This window comes from Varroa destructor, unplaced genomic scaffold, assembly GCF_002443255.2.
Source record: "Varroa destructor unplaced genomic scaffold, Vdes_3.0 BEIS01000002.1, whole genome shotgun sequence".
Taxonomy (NCBI): Eukaryota; Metazoa; Arthropoda; class Arachnida; order Mesostigmata; family Varroidae; genus Varroa; species Varroa destructor.
Genome location: NW_019211455.1, coordinates 29,748,553 through 29,764,819, shown reverse-complemented (window position 1 = coordinate 29,764,819; position 16,267 = coordinate 29,748,553). Strand labels below are relative to the sequence as shown.

General features: G+C 40.7%; 1 protein-coding gene across 2 annotated transcripts in view; it reads left to right on the top strand.

Annotated features, from left to right (window-relative positions):
- LOC111245911 (inactive phospholipase C-like protein 1) overlaps positions 1-16,267 on the top strand; it is a 133,745-nt gene that overhangs the window by 102,075 nt on the left and 15,403 nt on the right. For both annotated transcript variants that reach the window (XM_022794906.2, XM_086980634.1), the window contains exons 5-7: positions 5,652-5,793; positions 6,528-6,749; positions 8,327-8,579. In XM_022794906.2, coding sequence (XP_022650641.1) covers positions 5,652-5,793; positions 6,528-6,749; positions 8,327-8,579 — 617 coding nt within the window. The remainder of the gene's footprint in view (positions 1-5,651; positions 5,794-6,527; positions 6,750-8,326; positions 8,580-16,267) is intronic.

Sequence of the window (16,267 nt, the reverse complement as noted above, 5' to 3'; positions counted from 1 at the left end):
GGTTTTGCTAATTTCTGTGCAGCAGATAATCAGCACTTTTATGCTATATATGTAGCAGGACACATATTCTTAAATGGAGCATATGTTTATCGTACAGAACTATTACGGAATTAGACTGTCGGTTGATGTTTTTTCTAGAGCCTTTGGAACTTGTGACTAATCGTTTTCACTATTATAATAATAATATTACCACTTAATTAACTTCCTAGAAATAGGTCGGTATAATGTTGCAGTAAACAACGAAATATGTAAACTACATAACGGATATATGGAGAATATACAGGAAGACCGACGAATAATTTCGATCATTTAGCTTTTTCTTCTATATATTTGACTATTATTAACCAAATGACCTGAATAGATCTTCTTCATGGTGGCAAATAGGATAGGGTTTCATTAAATTTGCCCACAGAGAGTAAAAGATCACCTGCCCCTTGGCCTGCGAAAACGAATCCTGCTGATATGGGGTTCCGGTTAAGGGATACGCGCCTGAGACACTCGAGAAAGCCATAAACGTTATAAGTGCATATAGCAGTCACTATAAAGTGAAATAGCGATATCGTTATCGTTCAACACAGCTGTTCATCTAAATAATCGTATTTATCAAGACGATGGAAGCAACAACGCAGAAATTCTGGAAAATAGACTTTTTGTGGTTAAATCATGGTTCCATAAAGATTTTGTTAGAGCGGCATAGAGTAACCCACTGTATCAGTGAAAATCGGTAATATCATGAAAAACCTGTGCTATAGAGCGCAGCGGCCAATTGTAAAATAAACGTTTATTAAATATGTCCCACCTGAAGCGGCGATGTACGACGGAATGGCAAAATGGAAACGGTCTTTAATAGGGGTCACAATCCCGAAAAGTACGGTCTGTAAGGCTAACATCTCAAGCGCAAAAAGTCAGAAATTTATCTTGCTATGACAATTGACATACGCAGAAGGAAGCTCCCTTTTTGATTTCCTGAATATGGTTGCTTCTGCCGTAAAAGAAAGTCATCACGTGATATGCGTGAATTTCAAGAGTAGATTTTAGACGGTGAAAGCTTGCCCCTATATATGCCCTCGCTTATGATTGGTCTCTGGCCGGTAAGCAAGATTTCTCGTTTGTTTCTTTAGCATTTTGTGCATACTAATAGTTTTAAATTAAGCTATGAAAAACGCCAAAGACCATGTCATTTTCTTAATAGCCTAGCTTGAAGATGATTAAAGAGATATTGACCTGCAAGTGTGATGTGTACTACATGTAAAATTTTCTGCTCAACTATACATGGACTCAAAGCAATCCAACTAGATAAAATTGAAGTTTTAGTTCCGTTAAGTATCGCAAAGGTGCTAACTTTCATGCCGTTGAATATCTGGCGTTTTTAGTTTAAGATGTCCATTTTCTCATATGATGGTGTACAAAGCTCAATTGTATTCCTGCTTTTCTATGCATCCGTAACACGAGAATCCGCTAATATTAAAAAACACTTTTACTTACTAAGAAACATGTAACAAAAATGAATATAAGTATGACATACGTTACTATAGAATTGAGCTAGTTAAGAACGCCGATTTGAAACGGCTAAAACGAGTCTTAAGAGTTAAAAGGAAAATTTTCATAATATTTACTAATTATTCAGTCTCTGAAAATATTGCTCACTCTGAAAGGATTAATCACTTGTTCAAGCAATAAGTGCTTTGAGTAATCAATGGACACAATTGGTTGTAAGTGACCACCTGCCAGCCAGCATGCTTTTATTGTAAGCTTTCATCTGTGCGCAACAATATATTGTATCTAAATATGAACGTAAGGGCATACTAAAAGAATCGTTTTCCTACCTCGGTCGATTTCTCTGCCCTCTGTAGTTCAAATTCGGATCCTCACTGTCTGAGCCTTCTACCCGTTCTGTCTAGCCAGTTTGGAATAGATACTGTTATATATGTAAACAAGTTTCATTTTTTTATAATTACATTTTAAAAAATTCCTTGAAGAAAGTAGATGCATATTTCGAAACATGTTTCACACTAATGTCATCTATTATGGCTACGCAGATATAGGCTGTTGCCTATAACTGCTATTTTTCTAGATATAGGCACTATTGACAAAGATTTTGTAGAAGACAGATAAGTAAAAAAACCTCAGGAATGCATATCCTGGAAAATTTCAGGAAAGATAACATGTAGATAGAAAGATTATATATAGAGAACCCTTCACACACAACATGCAGCTACCGTCGCCAGACGATGTTCTACATTATGCGAGATACTAGCGTAGTCTGGTATTGAAAGACAATATATATGTTTGTATGAGAACATATAATAGCCTAAGCATAAATTACTTAGATATAATGTAGTGAAAAATATGGAATAGTATAGAAGAACTGTGTCCTGAATTGAAATTAAGACGGATCGCTGCAAAAACACAAAGTTAGCAACCATCTGAATGTACATCATTTATAGTAGAGCGTAACAGCTGAGTTACTTATGATTGTGCGAGTCTAGTAAATCACAGGAGTCATTGTTTCGACTGAAAACCCATAAAATAACGTTTTTTTTTTTCACGTTCCTGTCTCAGTAAGAAACTTTTGTCAAACACCTTAAGTTCAATAAGTCTTCAGAAAGGTAACACTACAGTTTGGTTCCACGATAATAAATTACATTTTACCAAAATCCATCTCTACAGCTGCGATACTATAAAATATCTACTGTATACTTCATATTTTATAAATCTATCTATTTGGTAATATAAAATAATGCAATAGGAAATTCGGCTGTTGAAGTGGATTGAAGAAGATTTCTTTTATAAGCCCAAATCAACTGAGGTAATTGCGTGGATTTATGCTTTGAAGCGCATTTCGCATAAATGCTCAGCAAAAAACTCTTTCTTATCGCGTACTTACAGAATATTTCCGAGCGAAGCTTAATGAAACGTGGTCTAATTATGTTCCGTTCAAAATACTGATATGCCTCGATGCGCTTCAAGCTAACCAATTGCTCTGATATCAATTAGCATATATTCGTATAATACTGAGTATCATTGAATATCATCAATGAACAGGATTGATTCTGAGCACCGTTCTGGTCCTGGGACCCGCATAACAAAATAAAATAGTCTTTATGGCGAGTGCCATACATACAGATGTGATAACGACGCTTCTACCGCGCCTAGTTCATTGGCGATAGAGTCCCGTGTTGCTTTTCTAACGCGTGCAGGAACAGCTATTAGAGTGAGTGATCAAGAGGGCGAGCAAGCAGCCGGCCAAAATAGGAAAAACAAGCCACTCATCTAGGCTCAATTTACGGCGCTATAAAGATAGGTATCCATCTGCGAGTGAGTGAGCTATCCACCCCGTCCTGGTAACTCATCTTTCGACCAATGCTGCTCTACTCCTAACTATTGGTAAACTTTAAAACAACTTTCGATTTCGCACAAAAAAAATGAATCGAAAGCACATTGTGTCTTGCTCAGTTACGGCGGATTACGTAGAAAGCTAGGGGAGCTTTACAAACGGTGATAAAGGTCGTCATCGTCAATGTACAGTCATCTAAAATAGACGGGCGGGTCCGGCCGACCATTCAGTATTATTGCATACATATTATCGTGGCGCGCTCGAGCACATGGCGGCCGCCTATCTGGAAGCGAAAAAAGAACGAAGATGGATGGAAGAGTTGCCAACTGGCTTGGACCAGGCTGAGCTCGGCGAATCACTGCGGATGAATACTGCTGTAAGCTACCCTGCTTTTGTCTACGTTCCGTTCGCTTAAATTGGGAGGTCAAGATACGCCATTGTCAGCCGACACGTACTATGCTGTAAACTGCATGTACAACTGAAATCTGTCCTAACCATCCGTTATCCGCTGAACCTTAAAATTAGATAGACATTCATGAAAGGCATGATGTCTACACTGGTATGTATAGATGCGACGGCCGTGTGCGGATTTAGCCTACGGAGGCCCTGTTGATAACGGCCTGTAAAAGCCTAGTGTAGTTATCAAAGCTACATGTGTAGCATGGTTGGTGATACGGTATAAATAGACATTGTCGATTGGAAAAGTGGAATTAGATAATAAGAAGTCTGAAAACCCACTGTAAATCCGTTTATAGTCAGAAACATTACTAATGTATTCGTAAAAAACGTATATACCTTTATCTGAAATATGTATCGATTGCATTCGGGACAATGCTATATTAATTATAAAAATACAAGCACAGGTTAATCCATATAGCTGACCTTCGTACGTACCGGCGATATGTTTGATCTACCGGTCTGTAAATGCCAAGACCGCACTAAGGCATTGCGCGACAAAAGCAGCCCTGGTAAAGGTCTACCTGGATCTCTACACTTACCTCTAATACCTATGGACCAAAAGACTAAATAATCCATACATGGAGTCCTTATAACAAGCTTGAACCGTTGTTGCAATCCGACATCCTTGATGACAGACTACCGACTTGTAGACGCTTTACACCTTCGTAAATTACTGAAGATTGTCGTCTCAGTACCGTGACAATCGTTCGAGGTAAAACCAGAAGGAACTTAAAGGAGGAGCCTAAAGGAAGTCTACCAACTCTTCGACCCAGAATGCTAAGACTAAGACGTCAACTATGCACTGGCAAGCTTGTGCTCTTAAGTCCGCGGCACAGTCGTAAAATTTAGATCGATTTCTTTATGCGGTCGTCACAACTCACGCCCTATCTCCGATGAATTATTGCCTCTATGTTTCGAGATTTACGTCCCGTATCGCCAGTAGACATTCCATCAAGCGGTTGACTTGTAGCACAAAACGAAGTCTGTGTATGTCCTATGGATTATTGCCTAGAAAACCTTCGCCAGCCCTAGGTTGCGCGTCGCTAACAGCGCTATCGTCCAGAACGATTTGTCACTTGAAGAGTTACGTTCGACTTATTGTTCTTGATTGCAGCATAAATTGTGTTCTTTTACCGATAGATAGGCTGATCGCTTGAATTACCCCGGAGTTACGTAACTCACCAAAATGTGTCGTAAGCTAGTTCTAGACAAGCGAATTTGGCTACTACAAGCATCTTTTCTTAGAAGCATTTTTTCGGTTGAAGTGTGTGCGTGTGTTGTACTATACGAATAATAACAGTCGCTGCTGGAACCTGCGTGAGTGTCAGAAACTCGAAGTAGTTTCGGAGGTCGGAAGTTCCAAAAATAAGTACAAGTAGCGTACCACCGAAGTCCGCTACCCCGTTTTCTGCACGTTTGTTCGTCGCTCGATTTGTCAACGTTCCTTAATAGCATTGACGAAGTGACGGGAAACGTACGAACAAAACGGGCAGAAAAGGAGAATAGGCGAAGCTACGCTGAGCCTAGTCTACGTCTGTTCGCACTATGTGTACGTGTCCGGTTGAAGCAGTTTTAACACTCGTTCAAGTTTTTGTGCCCGCCTGTTGTCGTTAGGCGAGACTACGGGTCCTCGCGTCCGCGCGGTATGAGAAACCGTCTTCACTTAACGATCCTTGTTCCATCCGATCCTTCTGAGCTTGCTGAGTTTCAGTCGCCGCGATCGCGTCAGCCACAGACAGATACACAGACCGCGCTCAGTCCCGGTCTGCCGATTGCCACACCGCGGAGCCTACAAACACCATTGTATCAATTTTCACGAAACAATCTCTGGTTTGCGTCGCCTTCGGTGTTTCAGGAAACACTTGAGAATGGTGGTACCTGTTTCGAGTTTGATGCAACCGGGAGCCAACGGAACCTGTCCGTATCGTCACCAATCGCCAAATCCGTTTCTTTCCATTCGGGCACAAGCCTACCGGAAGAACGAAAAATTTCGTCGGGTAAGTACCGTGCCTAGTGATGAACTCGTTAGGATGATATTGATAGAATGAATAGATATCGTTAGAATGATACAACCTTAATCGTTATGATCAACCCATTCTTTAAGAATATGATCTTGTTTAGAGATCTGTCACAAGCATCTTGAAAAAAACAGATCTTATAACAATGAGATTTGGCATTCATGAAGGCAAAGCAGTGACTGGGTGAAATCAGAACGCGAACGACCTTACGAAGTCGTGTGCTCAGAGCGAATCTAACGGATTGAAGATTTTTCATATCGTTTTAAGTAAATTTCCTTTTTGGTGATATAATCCTGCTTTGATACTGTACTTCTATGCAAGACGTATATTTTTAATACTATATTGTCCATACAGTTGAGGTAAGTATTAATACCACTGCGTTAATTTGAAGCTTTTGTTCCAGTTTACAGTATAATTCAACAAATTGAAGAGCCACTGTTGTATTATAAAACAAAGGATTTATAAATTATTCGTCTATCGGGTGCGTAATCCGCTCACTCATGTGGTAAGCCAATAACCTTGCACTAGTTGGCTTTTGTGTCGCACCGAAAGACGATCATTGTTTAGAAAAATCTATTTAATTAACTATATAGGTTCGAGACCTTGATCCTCCTCGCGCGTCACTATTCGCTAACCAAAGACCGATTCGTTGTTGTTTTTGCCATGTACATATCTAACAATAACGCGGTTACTATTTCATCGTTTGTGGGTAGCCTACGATTGTCTGCAGTTCATGATGAAGGGCTGCAGCTTGCTAAAGGTGCGGGCCAGCTCACGTCAATACCGACGTTACTTTACATTGGACGAAGACCTCGTCGCCGTTCGTTGGGTTCCATCATCGAAGAAGTCCAATAAGGCCAAACTAGCAATTGCTCACATACGCGAAGTGCGTCTCGGAAAGACAACGGACATTCTTAGGGAGAAAGAGGTGGCAGGTGGGTTATTTAACGTGCAGTTTCTGGGTATAATCTCATGTACATGAATACTCGGTAAATGAACAGCCATGCGCAACAGTATCATCATTTCGTAAGGGGCAATGAAGGTCTTTTTGAGTAAATTTATTAGTAGCGAATCATTCTTTTAGTAAAACGATGCATTGTCTTCTACATGGGCCATTTTGGAACTGGAAATGGTCACATTACAAAAAACCTTATTCGTTATGTTAGCGAAAATTTTAGGAGATCTTGCCTTATTTTTCCCATTCATTTTATTTATACCCATAAAAGAAATGGAAACACGTCTGCCAGACAACCGGGAGTTCGATTTTGTAGAATTTTTTTTACAATACATAAAGCCAAATTGTCTACGTAATACAGCCGACATTGTAGCTGCTCGCCGGTGTAATACGAGTGAGCAATCATTTTGGTTTAGCGTTACTATATTTTTTGCCTTGTCTAATTTTTTACAATCTTAATTCAATTTTTTATTGACCCATTTTAATTTGTCGACGACATTAGGTAACCGTGTGTTTCTAGCATAGCGCCGTGCGTACCTAGAACGTACGTTTACAGCACAAAGTTCCTCATTTTTCACTCTTCCATTTTTAGGGGAATTAAGGCAGTGGTCTGGATTTTAATATTCATTTCGACAATCTACCAACTAGAGCATGGGTGCCACGTTCGCTTTGTTCGCTGTGCACGCGCCTGCGTACTTCACACGTGCTTATCTGCTAGTACCGTAATAAAATAATAGAGACCGTAATAAAAGATTCATCCAAAGACAGATTTCTGGACTTGTACGCACGGTGTATGAATGTCGGAGCGTGAGCTAAATTACCCACTAGATGCTGTGATTGCCTAATTTGAATTATTAATGTAAAGGTCCGAGCTGTTATAGTTAGGTTGTGGCATAGGGTGCAACCACAGCAAAACCGGCTGTGTTATTTGAATGCTAATTTCGAAAAAAACAAGCCACCCCTTCTTATTGATTTTCACGGAAAATCAATAGATCTTTGAGAGTTCCGTATGATTCGACTATTATTATTTACAAGGCAGACATTTGGCTCTAATATTATGAATGCGCTTATTGATTGACAACGTTTTGCATCTATCTAAATGCGTATCTTTAAACTCTTATTCAATTGCAAAAGGCGGACTTATCGACAGTGCAAGAGACTAAGCTTCCAAATATATTTACTTGCTTCATAGATTTGCGTAACTACATGCAGCTTTTCTCATTTTCTAGAATAATAATAATAATAGGCACGATACTCACAGATCCCCCCCTCCCCAGAAAAAACGTCAACAGAACCGCGTAGTCTTCAGAAGGATTTATCACATTTAAGGAATGTTTGAAAAATTTTAATAGAATAAAATCACGGCTTCTCCTAGGAGAAAGATCGCCTATGTAACTATTGAAACCCCCGTAAGTAGGAAGAATTGTATTGTAATTTCAACGTTGTTGACTTTAACACATCAAGGTAATCCATTAGCTTAATGCGGTCGCTGTGTATTATAAATTGCCGGTGCTGTGCTTATATATATTTAATTGGTTCTTTCGCCGGTGTAAACAGGATGCTATTCAGAGGATTGTGTTTTTTCGATAATCTACGGGGATGCGTACGAATCGCTCGACCTCGTTGCCTCAACAGCGGATGAGGCCAACTTCTGGGTTACAGGCCTCTCGATGCTGGTAGCCGCGCGCAGGACTGGACAACCTGGAGGAGGACCTGGGCCAGGTGGGGTCGTTCCAGCCAACCTCGATGAACGACAACTAATGCGCGAGAAGTGGTTAGAGGAATGCTTTCGACAGGCTGATACCGATAGGTATGTTGTCTTTAACGTTCTTCCGAAAGGATTTGCGGCTTTCTAAGTTGCCTATTGTCGAAGCTAGTTTATAACAAGTAACGCACCGACAGGTCTTGTACCCCATAAGATTTTACGATGGTCAATCCTCTCGGAAACGTTACACGTACAGTAGAGCAAATAGGATGTCTAATACTTGAACCATACCTTAAGAATGATTAGTTACAAAGCACAATGTACGCAGAAATGCCATTTATCGCATTCCCTACGCTTCCCATAAATACAGTCTGCTCGCATCTTTCCGAATGATACAACATCCAGATTTTACGTTTAATTTTTGTTAACTTATGCGCTACTTAAATGGATTGTACTTGAGACAGCATACTGTTTTCTTTGAACTTAAATGTAGTTCCACTGGAAAACATTATGTTACTAGCAGTGATTAGCGATCTGTGCTTACTGCTTGAGATGTAGACTAAGTAGTATCCTATGAAGGCCTATTACAAGGCCAAGCAAATATGACGCCCCTGCGCTATTACTCAAGGCTCGGCCTAAAAATTTGCGACTCTGATAAACTAGTTGCCTGATGCAGTCTTTTCGATATGTGAACCGAATTTAGTGACAATGACCTGTGATATGTTAAGAGAGGCGTTTCCGTTATCTAAAAGCGGCGGCATCAAGATTATTTGACGTGCGCACCCGCTGTTATCGTTAGATTCATATTTTGTTTGATAGGCTGCCACTAATAACTAGCATCAGACTTTGCCTTGCGTTTAAGTAAACTGAATCCGACCTATCGGTCCAAGTCCTACATTGGATTTCCACCAAAAATAATATTTGTACGGAGAAATAGAGCTCCAGTGTAGCGCATGATTTCCGTAAGCCTTGAATCCTGTGACAAACATATATTTAAAGGGACATATTGACAGGCCTACAGGTAGTGTCATTATACATAGTTATTATAATTATGAATGTAGACTGCGTGCGCGTAATAAAAAATTGGTCAATTTTGCCAAGTGAGACTCCAACTGCTTTTCCCATCAAATACTAACCATAATCTATTCCGAAACCGACAAATGGTTCTTAGTGGATATTCTCTAATATTAGCCGTTCGAAGACTATTGCCCAATTGTGTTTTGTCACATTACCTATGGTAAACATAAAGCAGCCTGTTAGTACCGCATTAGCGGTGCTCATTGGTATTAGTGCTTGAATAATTACTTGAACCTCGTTCAACCTTCGCAGCCCGCTATAAATTGGTTGGTACCACATGGATATGATACTTTCAAGTTGTACAAAGAAACACTGCAGTCTCAAGTTTGCTGCTTGTGTAAGATAACTTGTAGCATACATACTTCAGCCGCCCAAGATTACAACATCTGAACGTGAATACAGTGTGACAAACCTAGTGATGCAGTATACAAATAGAGTAGACATCACAAGGTTTAGCTGATGTCACCATAGAAAGTTCAAGTATTAGAAGTCTCTGACCAAAAAAACCCAGTGATTCACTCTTACAACGCGGCATACCTACGAAGCCTGTGCCACTAGCGAAAGCTCATTTATATTGTGGTAGCATTATATGAGGAGTATTGGGAAGCGTTTGGACAAGTTTGATGTTGTAGGTTAGGTATTGCCATTATTATCGATCTGCTACTCGGAGCATTTCAGCTAAATAGAAATGACAACCCCTCTACAAATAACACAAGCGGACGGAATCGATCGGCTGCGTCATTGACCATCGCCTCGTGACATTTCTAACCTGGAACATAAGCCATATCCTGATCACTTAGATCAGCTTCCGTTGCATAGGCAGTTCATTTCGTCAGAGAACATAATCGGCAATACGCTGAGCCCCAAATCACATATGGCAAACTTATGGCAAAAGTGGACAATGAGCTCTAGCGGAAGGAGCGGTGCCCTTACGCGAGACGTTAAACGCGCAAGGTTATGGCAATATATAAAACACCATTCCAACAAACGCATCATTCCGATAAAGAGGGTGCCCTCATCAACTTCGTTAAGGTAATGCAGAGCTGAATGTCTCGTCGTCTGCATCCACATGAACCAGAGGTTTTGTCGTACTAAATGACTGCGGAATAATATCTGTTCTTAGGTATATATGCTATCAGGCCTGATTGGTCTGGGAAGATATTCGATGATTTTTCCTCAGTGGGTGCGAATAGTTATCGATAGTCTAGTGCTAAGTTTATCCCAATGAAATGCGCTTTCTTTATTCAGAAGAACCAAGTTTCCATTAATAACTAATGCGAAATGGGGTTTGGATACTGTACGGTGAAGTCGAGAGCTTTCTGGTAGAGCTGAAATTAGATTAAGCCCTGTTCGAAATACACGCTGGCGTATTATTGCTCAGAGACTGTAACGCTTTGTCTGCGTATATCACATAGACATAGCAGCTCTCCTGTCGAAGCGTCTAATGGGGGAAATGCATCGCTTGAAAGCTTGACGAGATCTAGCTAAATTCGGAATCTAAAATGAATCTCGATAGCTTTTCGGCGTCGTGCTAAGCTCGCCATTGGCTGAGGCTGGGCAACTCGACAGAAGTAGAGAAGTGCTTATTCCACTGAGAATGATGTTCCTCTAATGAAAAGTAAACGGCACCTTCTAGTGCTGCTAGGCCAGGGATAACAGTAAATCCTCCTCAGCCAGTGATAGACCACGCATCATGCCAACTGTGCAGGTCGATCCAACGAAGAGCTCAAATTGTATTACGACAAAAACGTAGCTGCTCTGATCCATTTTTTGATAGTTGTTCTCTTTTGGCCAAATCATTCGAGACCACTTAGCCAAGCCAATGGCCTCGCTTATTGGGCTTAGTGAGCCAACTTGCAAGACTGTCCGTAGGCCTTTTGTCCGTAAGATGACTAGTCTTGGCTGGCTTATGGAGATCGTGTGGATGAAAAGTTGACCATAATACTTCTATGATAATTCGCATAGCAGGCTATTATCCAGTGACTAGCATAGATTAAACCGAGGATCGTATAGATAAGGTGTAAGCATGAAACCATACTGACATTAAGTAGTTTAGGACAAAGATGGCATTTTTTAGTTTGCCTAAATATTTATATTCGTTTTAGGCAAAATAAACCAAAGTACAGCAAATCGTAACATTTGTATATAAAAACTGTAAATGTAATTTATTTTTATTTACATGCCATTGTCTACTTTGTTTAACAAAACACCTAAAAATATCTGATTGTTATTAAGAAAGTGAGTTTGAGAAATGCAATGACGTTACAGACAATGATACCTACTGTTAATATGGTTTTTGTAAGGCTTGCAGTCCTATTCGACGTTAGTCGCAGGGAAATGAAAGCAAGCCGTTTCATCGCAACATCACAGATTCACGGAATGATCTAAATGAGGCCAACTAGGCTGTTTGTTTAAGTGCTCAGAGGAACCGCTGATGAAAACTTAAGTTTCCCTTAGCGAGCATAAGAAACACGCAAAGGAAAATAGCTACGACTCAACTAGCCAACTGAAAGATGTCGTATCTTGTAACATGTTTAGCACTGAAACATTGAGCTCAACCTTTGAAGCAGTCGACATTTGCAATGTCTACAATCTCTCAGTTATATCAACCGTCATTAATCTTCACGGTTTTCTATCTGACTAGGTGCTTTCTCTCTGCACCTGCTTCGTCTCACTGGAAACGCTACACCGCCAGATCGATGAATTTCTAATCCATATTTTCCCTATACCCTTCGTATTAGTGTGGGTGTAGTTCGTTTGAGAGATCTGTTATACAGTGTGTTTGCAGACTCGAAAATTTACAATAGAAAGACAATGAAAAAATTGCTGAAGTCTTCCCAAAGCTGACCAGCTGGAAGATTGAATCGATTTTGCAGAGATCGCCAGAGAAAAGAAAAAGGCAGTGGAAACGAAGTTGGAGCTCTTTGAGTATCTTCGCCACTTTTTTGATCATACAAGTTCGGCTTGAGTCTGTTTAAATCGAGAGATAGCCCTAAATAGAAATTCTTCGGTTACACCATCGTCAATACCTTGTAAAATCTCAGTTTCGTATAAATACTGTAAATGTATTGTTTTAAGCTGTTAAATGGAAAGTTTTTTATCAAGGCAACTTAGATTTCCGTAGAAAAACACGTGCCCTGGGGTGCTTGTCAGATGGGAGCCATTCATGCAGAAATCTTGAATTCGATTTTTCTGTAACTTCAGCTTATCAGGAAAATTTGGTAAATCTTGTTTGGAGAATGCTAGTTGATTGAAAGGCTACACCATGCACAGGCGCTGATGCTTACTGCCAGACCTGTTTCAGTTTAGTTGTACTACCTAGCGGTGACCTTTGATGATTCACTGTACCCTAGCGGTAAGGTGTCGGCAGCGTTTCATTTAGAATACGTGTGTTTGTACAATTTCGAATATTATCGCCTGGGTACCGACTGCTGCAACGCTTCGCAATCATAATGGGTTTCTTTGTTATTAGGAGTGATCCCCCATATGAAGGACGGCACAGGTCGTGTCTGGGCACTATTAACTCGGCCGAGCACTTAAACAAAGGTTTATTATAAAATATGTTGTCCACGCGTTTCAAAGATCGGCGCCCAGGTATTAGCGGTACGAAAGCCTTAACACCAAGAGAAGCATATATGGAACGTTCGTGGAACAAACTGACCCAAATCTACGTATGAATTAGAGCTCCAGCTGCAAACCAAATCAGCTGATCTCTTCTTTTTTAAATAGAATACACATAAGTACACACCTCTACTGTAGGACAATATGATTAAACGCGATTAGCAACAAACCAACTATCTGTTACATTGCATTATCTGCAAAGAACCGCCCTGCTGGCGTCTAACTAATGGCAGTCTGCTGTTTGCAAACGTTCCTTTGCTGTTGCCGTTGTTGTATTAGCAACAGAATCGGATTATGGAAGATATTTCCTATTCTTATTGTATCTTTTCCTCTATTATTTATCTGCCTAATTTCAATGTTGATGTTACGTGCCGTAAGCATATTGTTTACAACAATATGCTAAGTAAATACATGTTTATATATGTCTCGAAATTGCTATTTCCCATTAGAAAAAATTATGTAGCAAAGGATCGTTTTTCCAAAAAATTAGTAAGCCTAGAGTGCTCGTTTCTCAATTTCTTGTTGATAAGCCATTCGCTGCCTCCGATGGTTCAGTCCTCTGTTTACTGTAATCCTTTCGCATTTATACTCTTAGCACTGCGTGCCGCTATGCGTCTAATAGTACACATACATACATATCTATATACATTCGGCCTCGTATCTTTTGTATCCGCGGCAGGTACATATAGTCGTAATACGAACGAGAAGATACAAACGAAGATACAATACAATACCGAAACCTTTTTAGTCTTCTGACGGGGCCACTGCTCCTTCGCGAGATCGACCTCCTGAACGTTCGAAAGTTTACATGTCGACAATGCACAGGTCGATTGTATTTGTTTGCTATTTTTTTCGTCTTGTTGTTACTATAACGACCGTCGTCTAAAAACCTTATTGATAACATTGTTCGAATAACAAAACAGATGCGTTAGCTCTCCCGTTGTTGTGGTTTTGCTGTCCTGAACTTATCTCTCAGGAGAAATTTGGGCTTATCTCTTACATTTCATCAAAAACATATTGTCTCACTTTATATCATTGCTTCTTTCTTTGGCAAGTATAAACCGGACAGAGAGCTTGTCAGCATGGTAGGTTCTATTCCTAGTTGGCGCTCGGTTATGATGTACATGTAATTCATTCACAGCAGACGCGCTGATGGCGGAAAGCTTAGCCTTGAAGACTTGCAGAGGCAATCATATAGCGGTTATATCGCTGTCGAAATAATATATCGGTGCGATATCATTAGTGTCATGACTGTCGCCATTTTTTCCTCCTGGCGGAACGAACGCACGTAAGGACAGGCGTTCACACATTAGCAAATGAAATTCGCATAGCTAGTATACTAGACTGTGAAGTAAGCGTACGGTCCGTCTGGCTGTCTTCTGTTTACCTTAAAGTAACTACTTAGGGTCAGTCCTGCCTCTACGATAACTCTATGGAACGCTACAGCCTATCGTCACTTCAGTTGAATCAGAAACCAAAAGCGTATAGAATTACGACTGTTACAGGGAAAACAGCTGTGTATGTGTCGCGATAAGCTACAGGACATATGTCTCACTGCCATTTCAAAGTTTAGCGCGGAAAAATTGCTCGTTGTTACTTGGTATAGTAGTTGATTTAAGCACCGCATTTATGCGTGAAGTTTGTTATAAAAGTCTCGTCATACGCTAGTTTACGGTATGATTGGGTCGCTACCATCAGCTTCGTTTGCTATGTACCATAATGTACTGTACAAGTTTATACTGCTGGAACAAGCATCCGTTTGGCATATACTTATGCTGTGTGGGACAAAACTACGTCAAAGCATCCATTAAGCACGAATTACGATACAACGGGTACTTCGTATAAGTCACGCACGTGGAGGAACATTTATATTCAGCCATTGTTTCTTTCATGCGAATTGCCCTCTCGCTATTATCTTCTCGTCCTGATTGCTTTTGCAGTCGCCATGCATAGCACTTTAAGGCCACAGCTGCAAATCATCCCCTGGATGACGTGGACTAATCAGATTACTCTATAGACATTATGTTTTATCTGGACCCTGGACGAAACATTTATTTCTGCTGAATCGGCCTCGATATAAGTTAGCACAGCCAGTCGGGAAAGGGGGCTCACAGCCGTTTGGACTAGGACGACGCGATTTATTCATCCGAATTCAAGTCAAACTCATATATCCACCTTTCTCAAGTACATTTAAATTGTATACATATACATTTATAATGACAGCCTTGGGTGTTCCTAAGCTAGGAAAGGGTCACCGGAATAATCGACCCAGGGTCCAGGGATTACTTAAAATTTAACGATGCGACAACTGTATTGGATAGTGTACACCACGATATTGCAATTAGTTACCCAGTGATCGAACCTGTGGCCAGCAAAAGCACGATACACGTCATAAGTTGCTTACGTCTAGTACAAACACGTAGACGACGGTGAAACCCTGTACTGCATAGCGCGGCACAACCGATCGAGTCCCTCCCAGGTTTCACCTGTCATGGCTCTCGTTTGATAAAATTTGGCGTCGATCTACGCGAGCCTTCGATTTTATTTTAGCAGGCCTTCTTGTGACAGAAGGTGACGGAAGTCCCCAGTGAATAGCGGCGTCGCTGCCAGGATGTAGACGAGCTTGTTACGGGTTGTCCGTTGCAATCCCAAGGCTTTTTTGAGGAACGAGATCTTTAGTCGGTTCGAATACCCCAATGTGAGATTATCTAGCTCACCCCGCATGCGGAAATTGGCACCATTTTAAAATCGAATGGTGCGGGAGAATCGGTAAAAGTTTCGTATTGAAAGCGAAGCTGTTAAAGCCTTCCTGCGTCTTCCTGTAATATGCTGGAAGAAGCTTTGACTGTTATACGGAATCAGCAACTCTAAGTAGGTGAATCTAGTGACGTATGTCAGCCGTGAGCCAGAGAAATAAGCGTCCCCCAGGCCGCCAGTTACCTCCTCTGAATTTCATCGTCTCGTTTTTGGTCGGATCGATGGTCCATCCTAATTCCGAGACGACAAAATGTGACCTTGCTAGGGCCTACTCCACATGAAAACGATTGCTGCCGCAAATAATTAAACCGTCTGCATAGAGGAGAGCCTTCATCAAA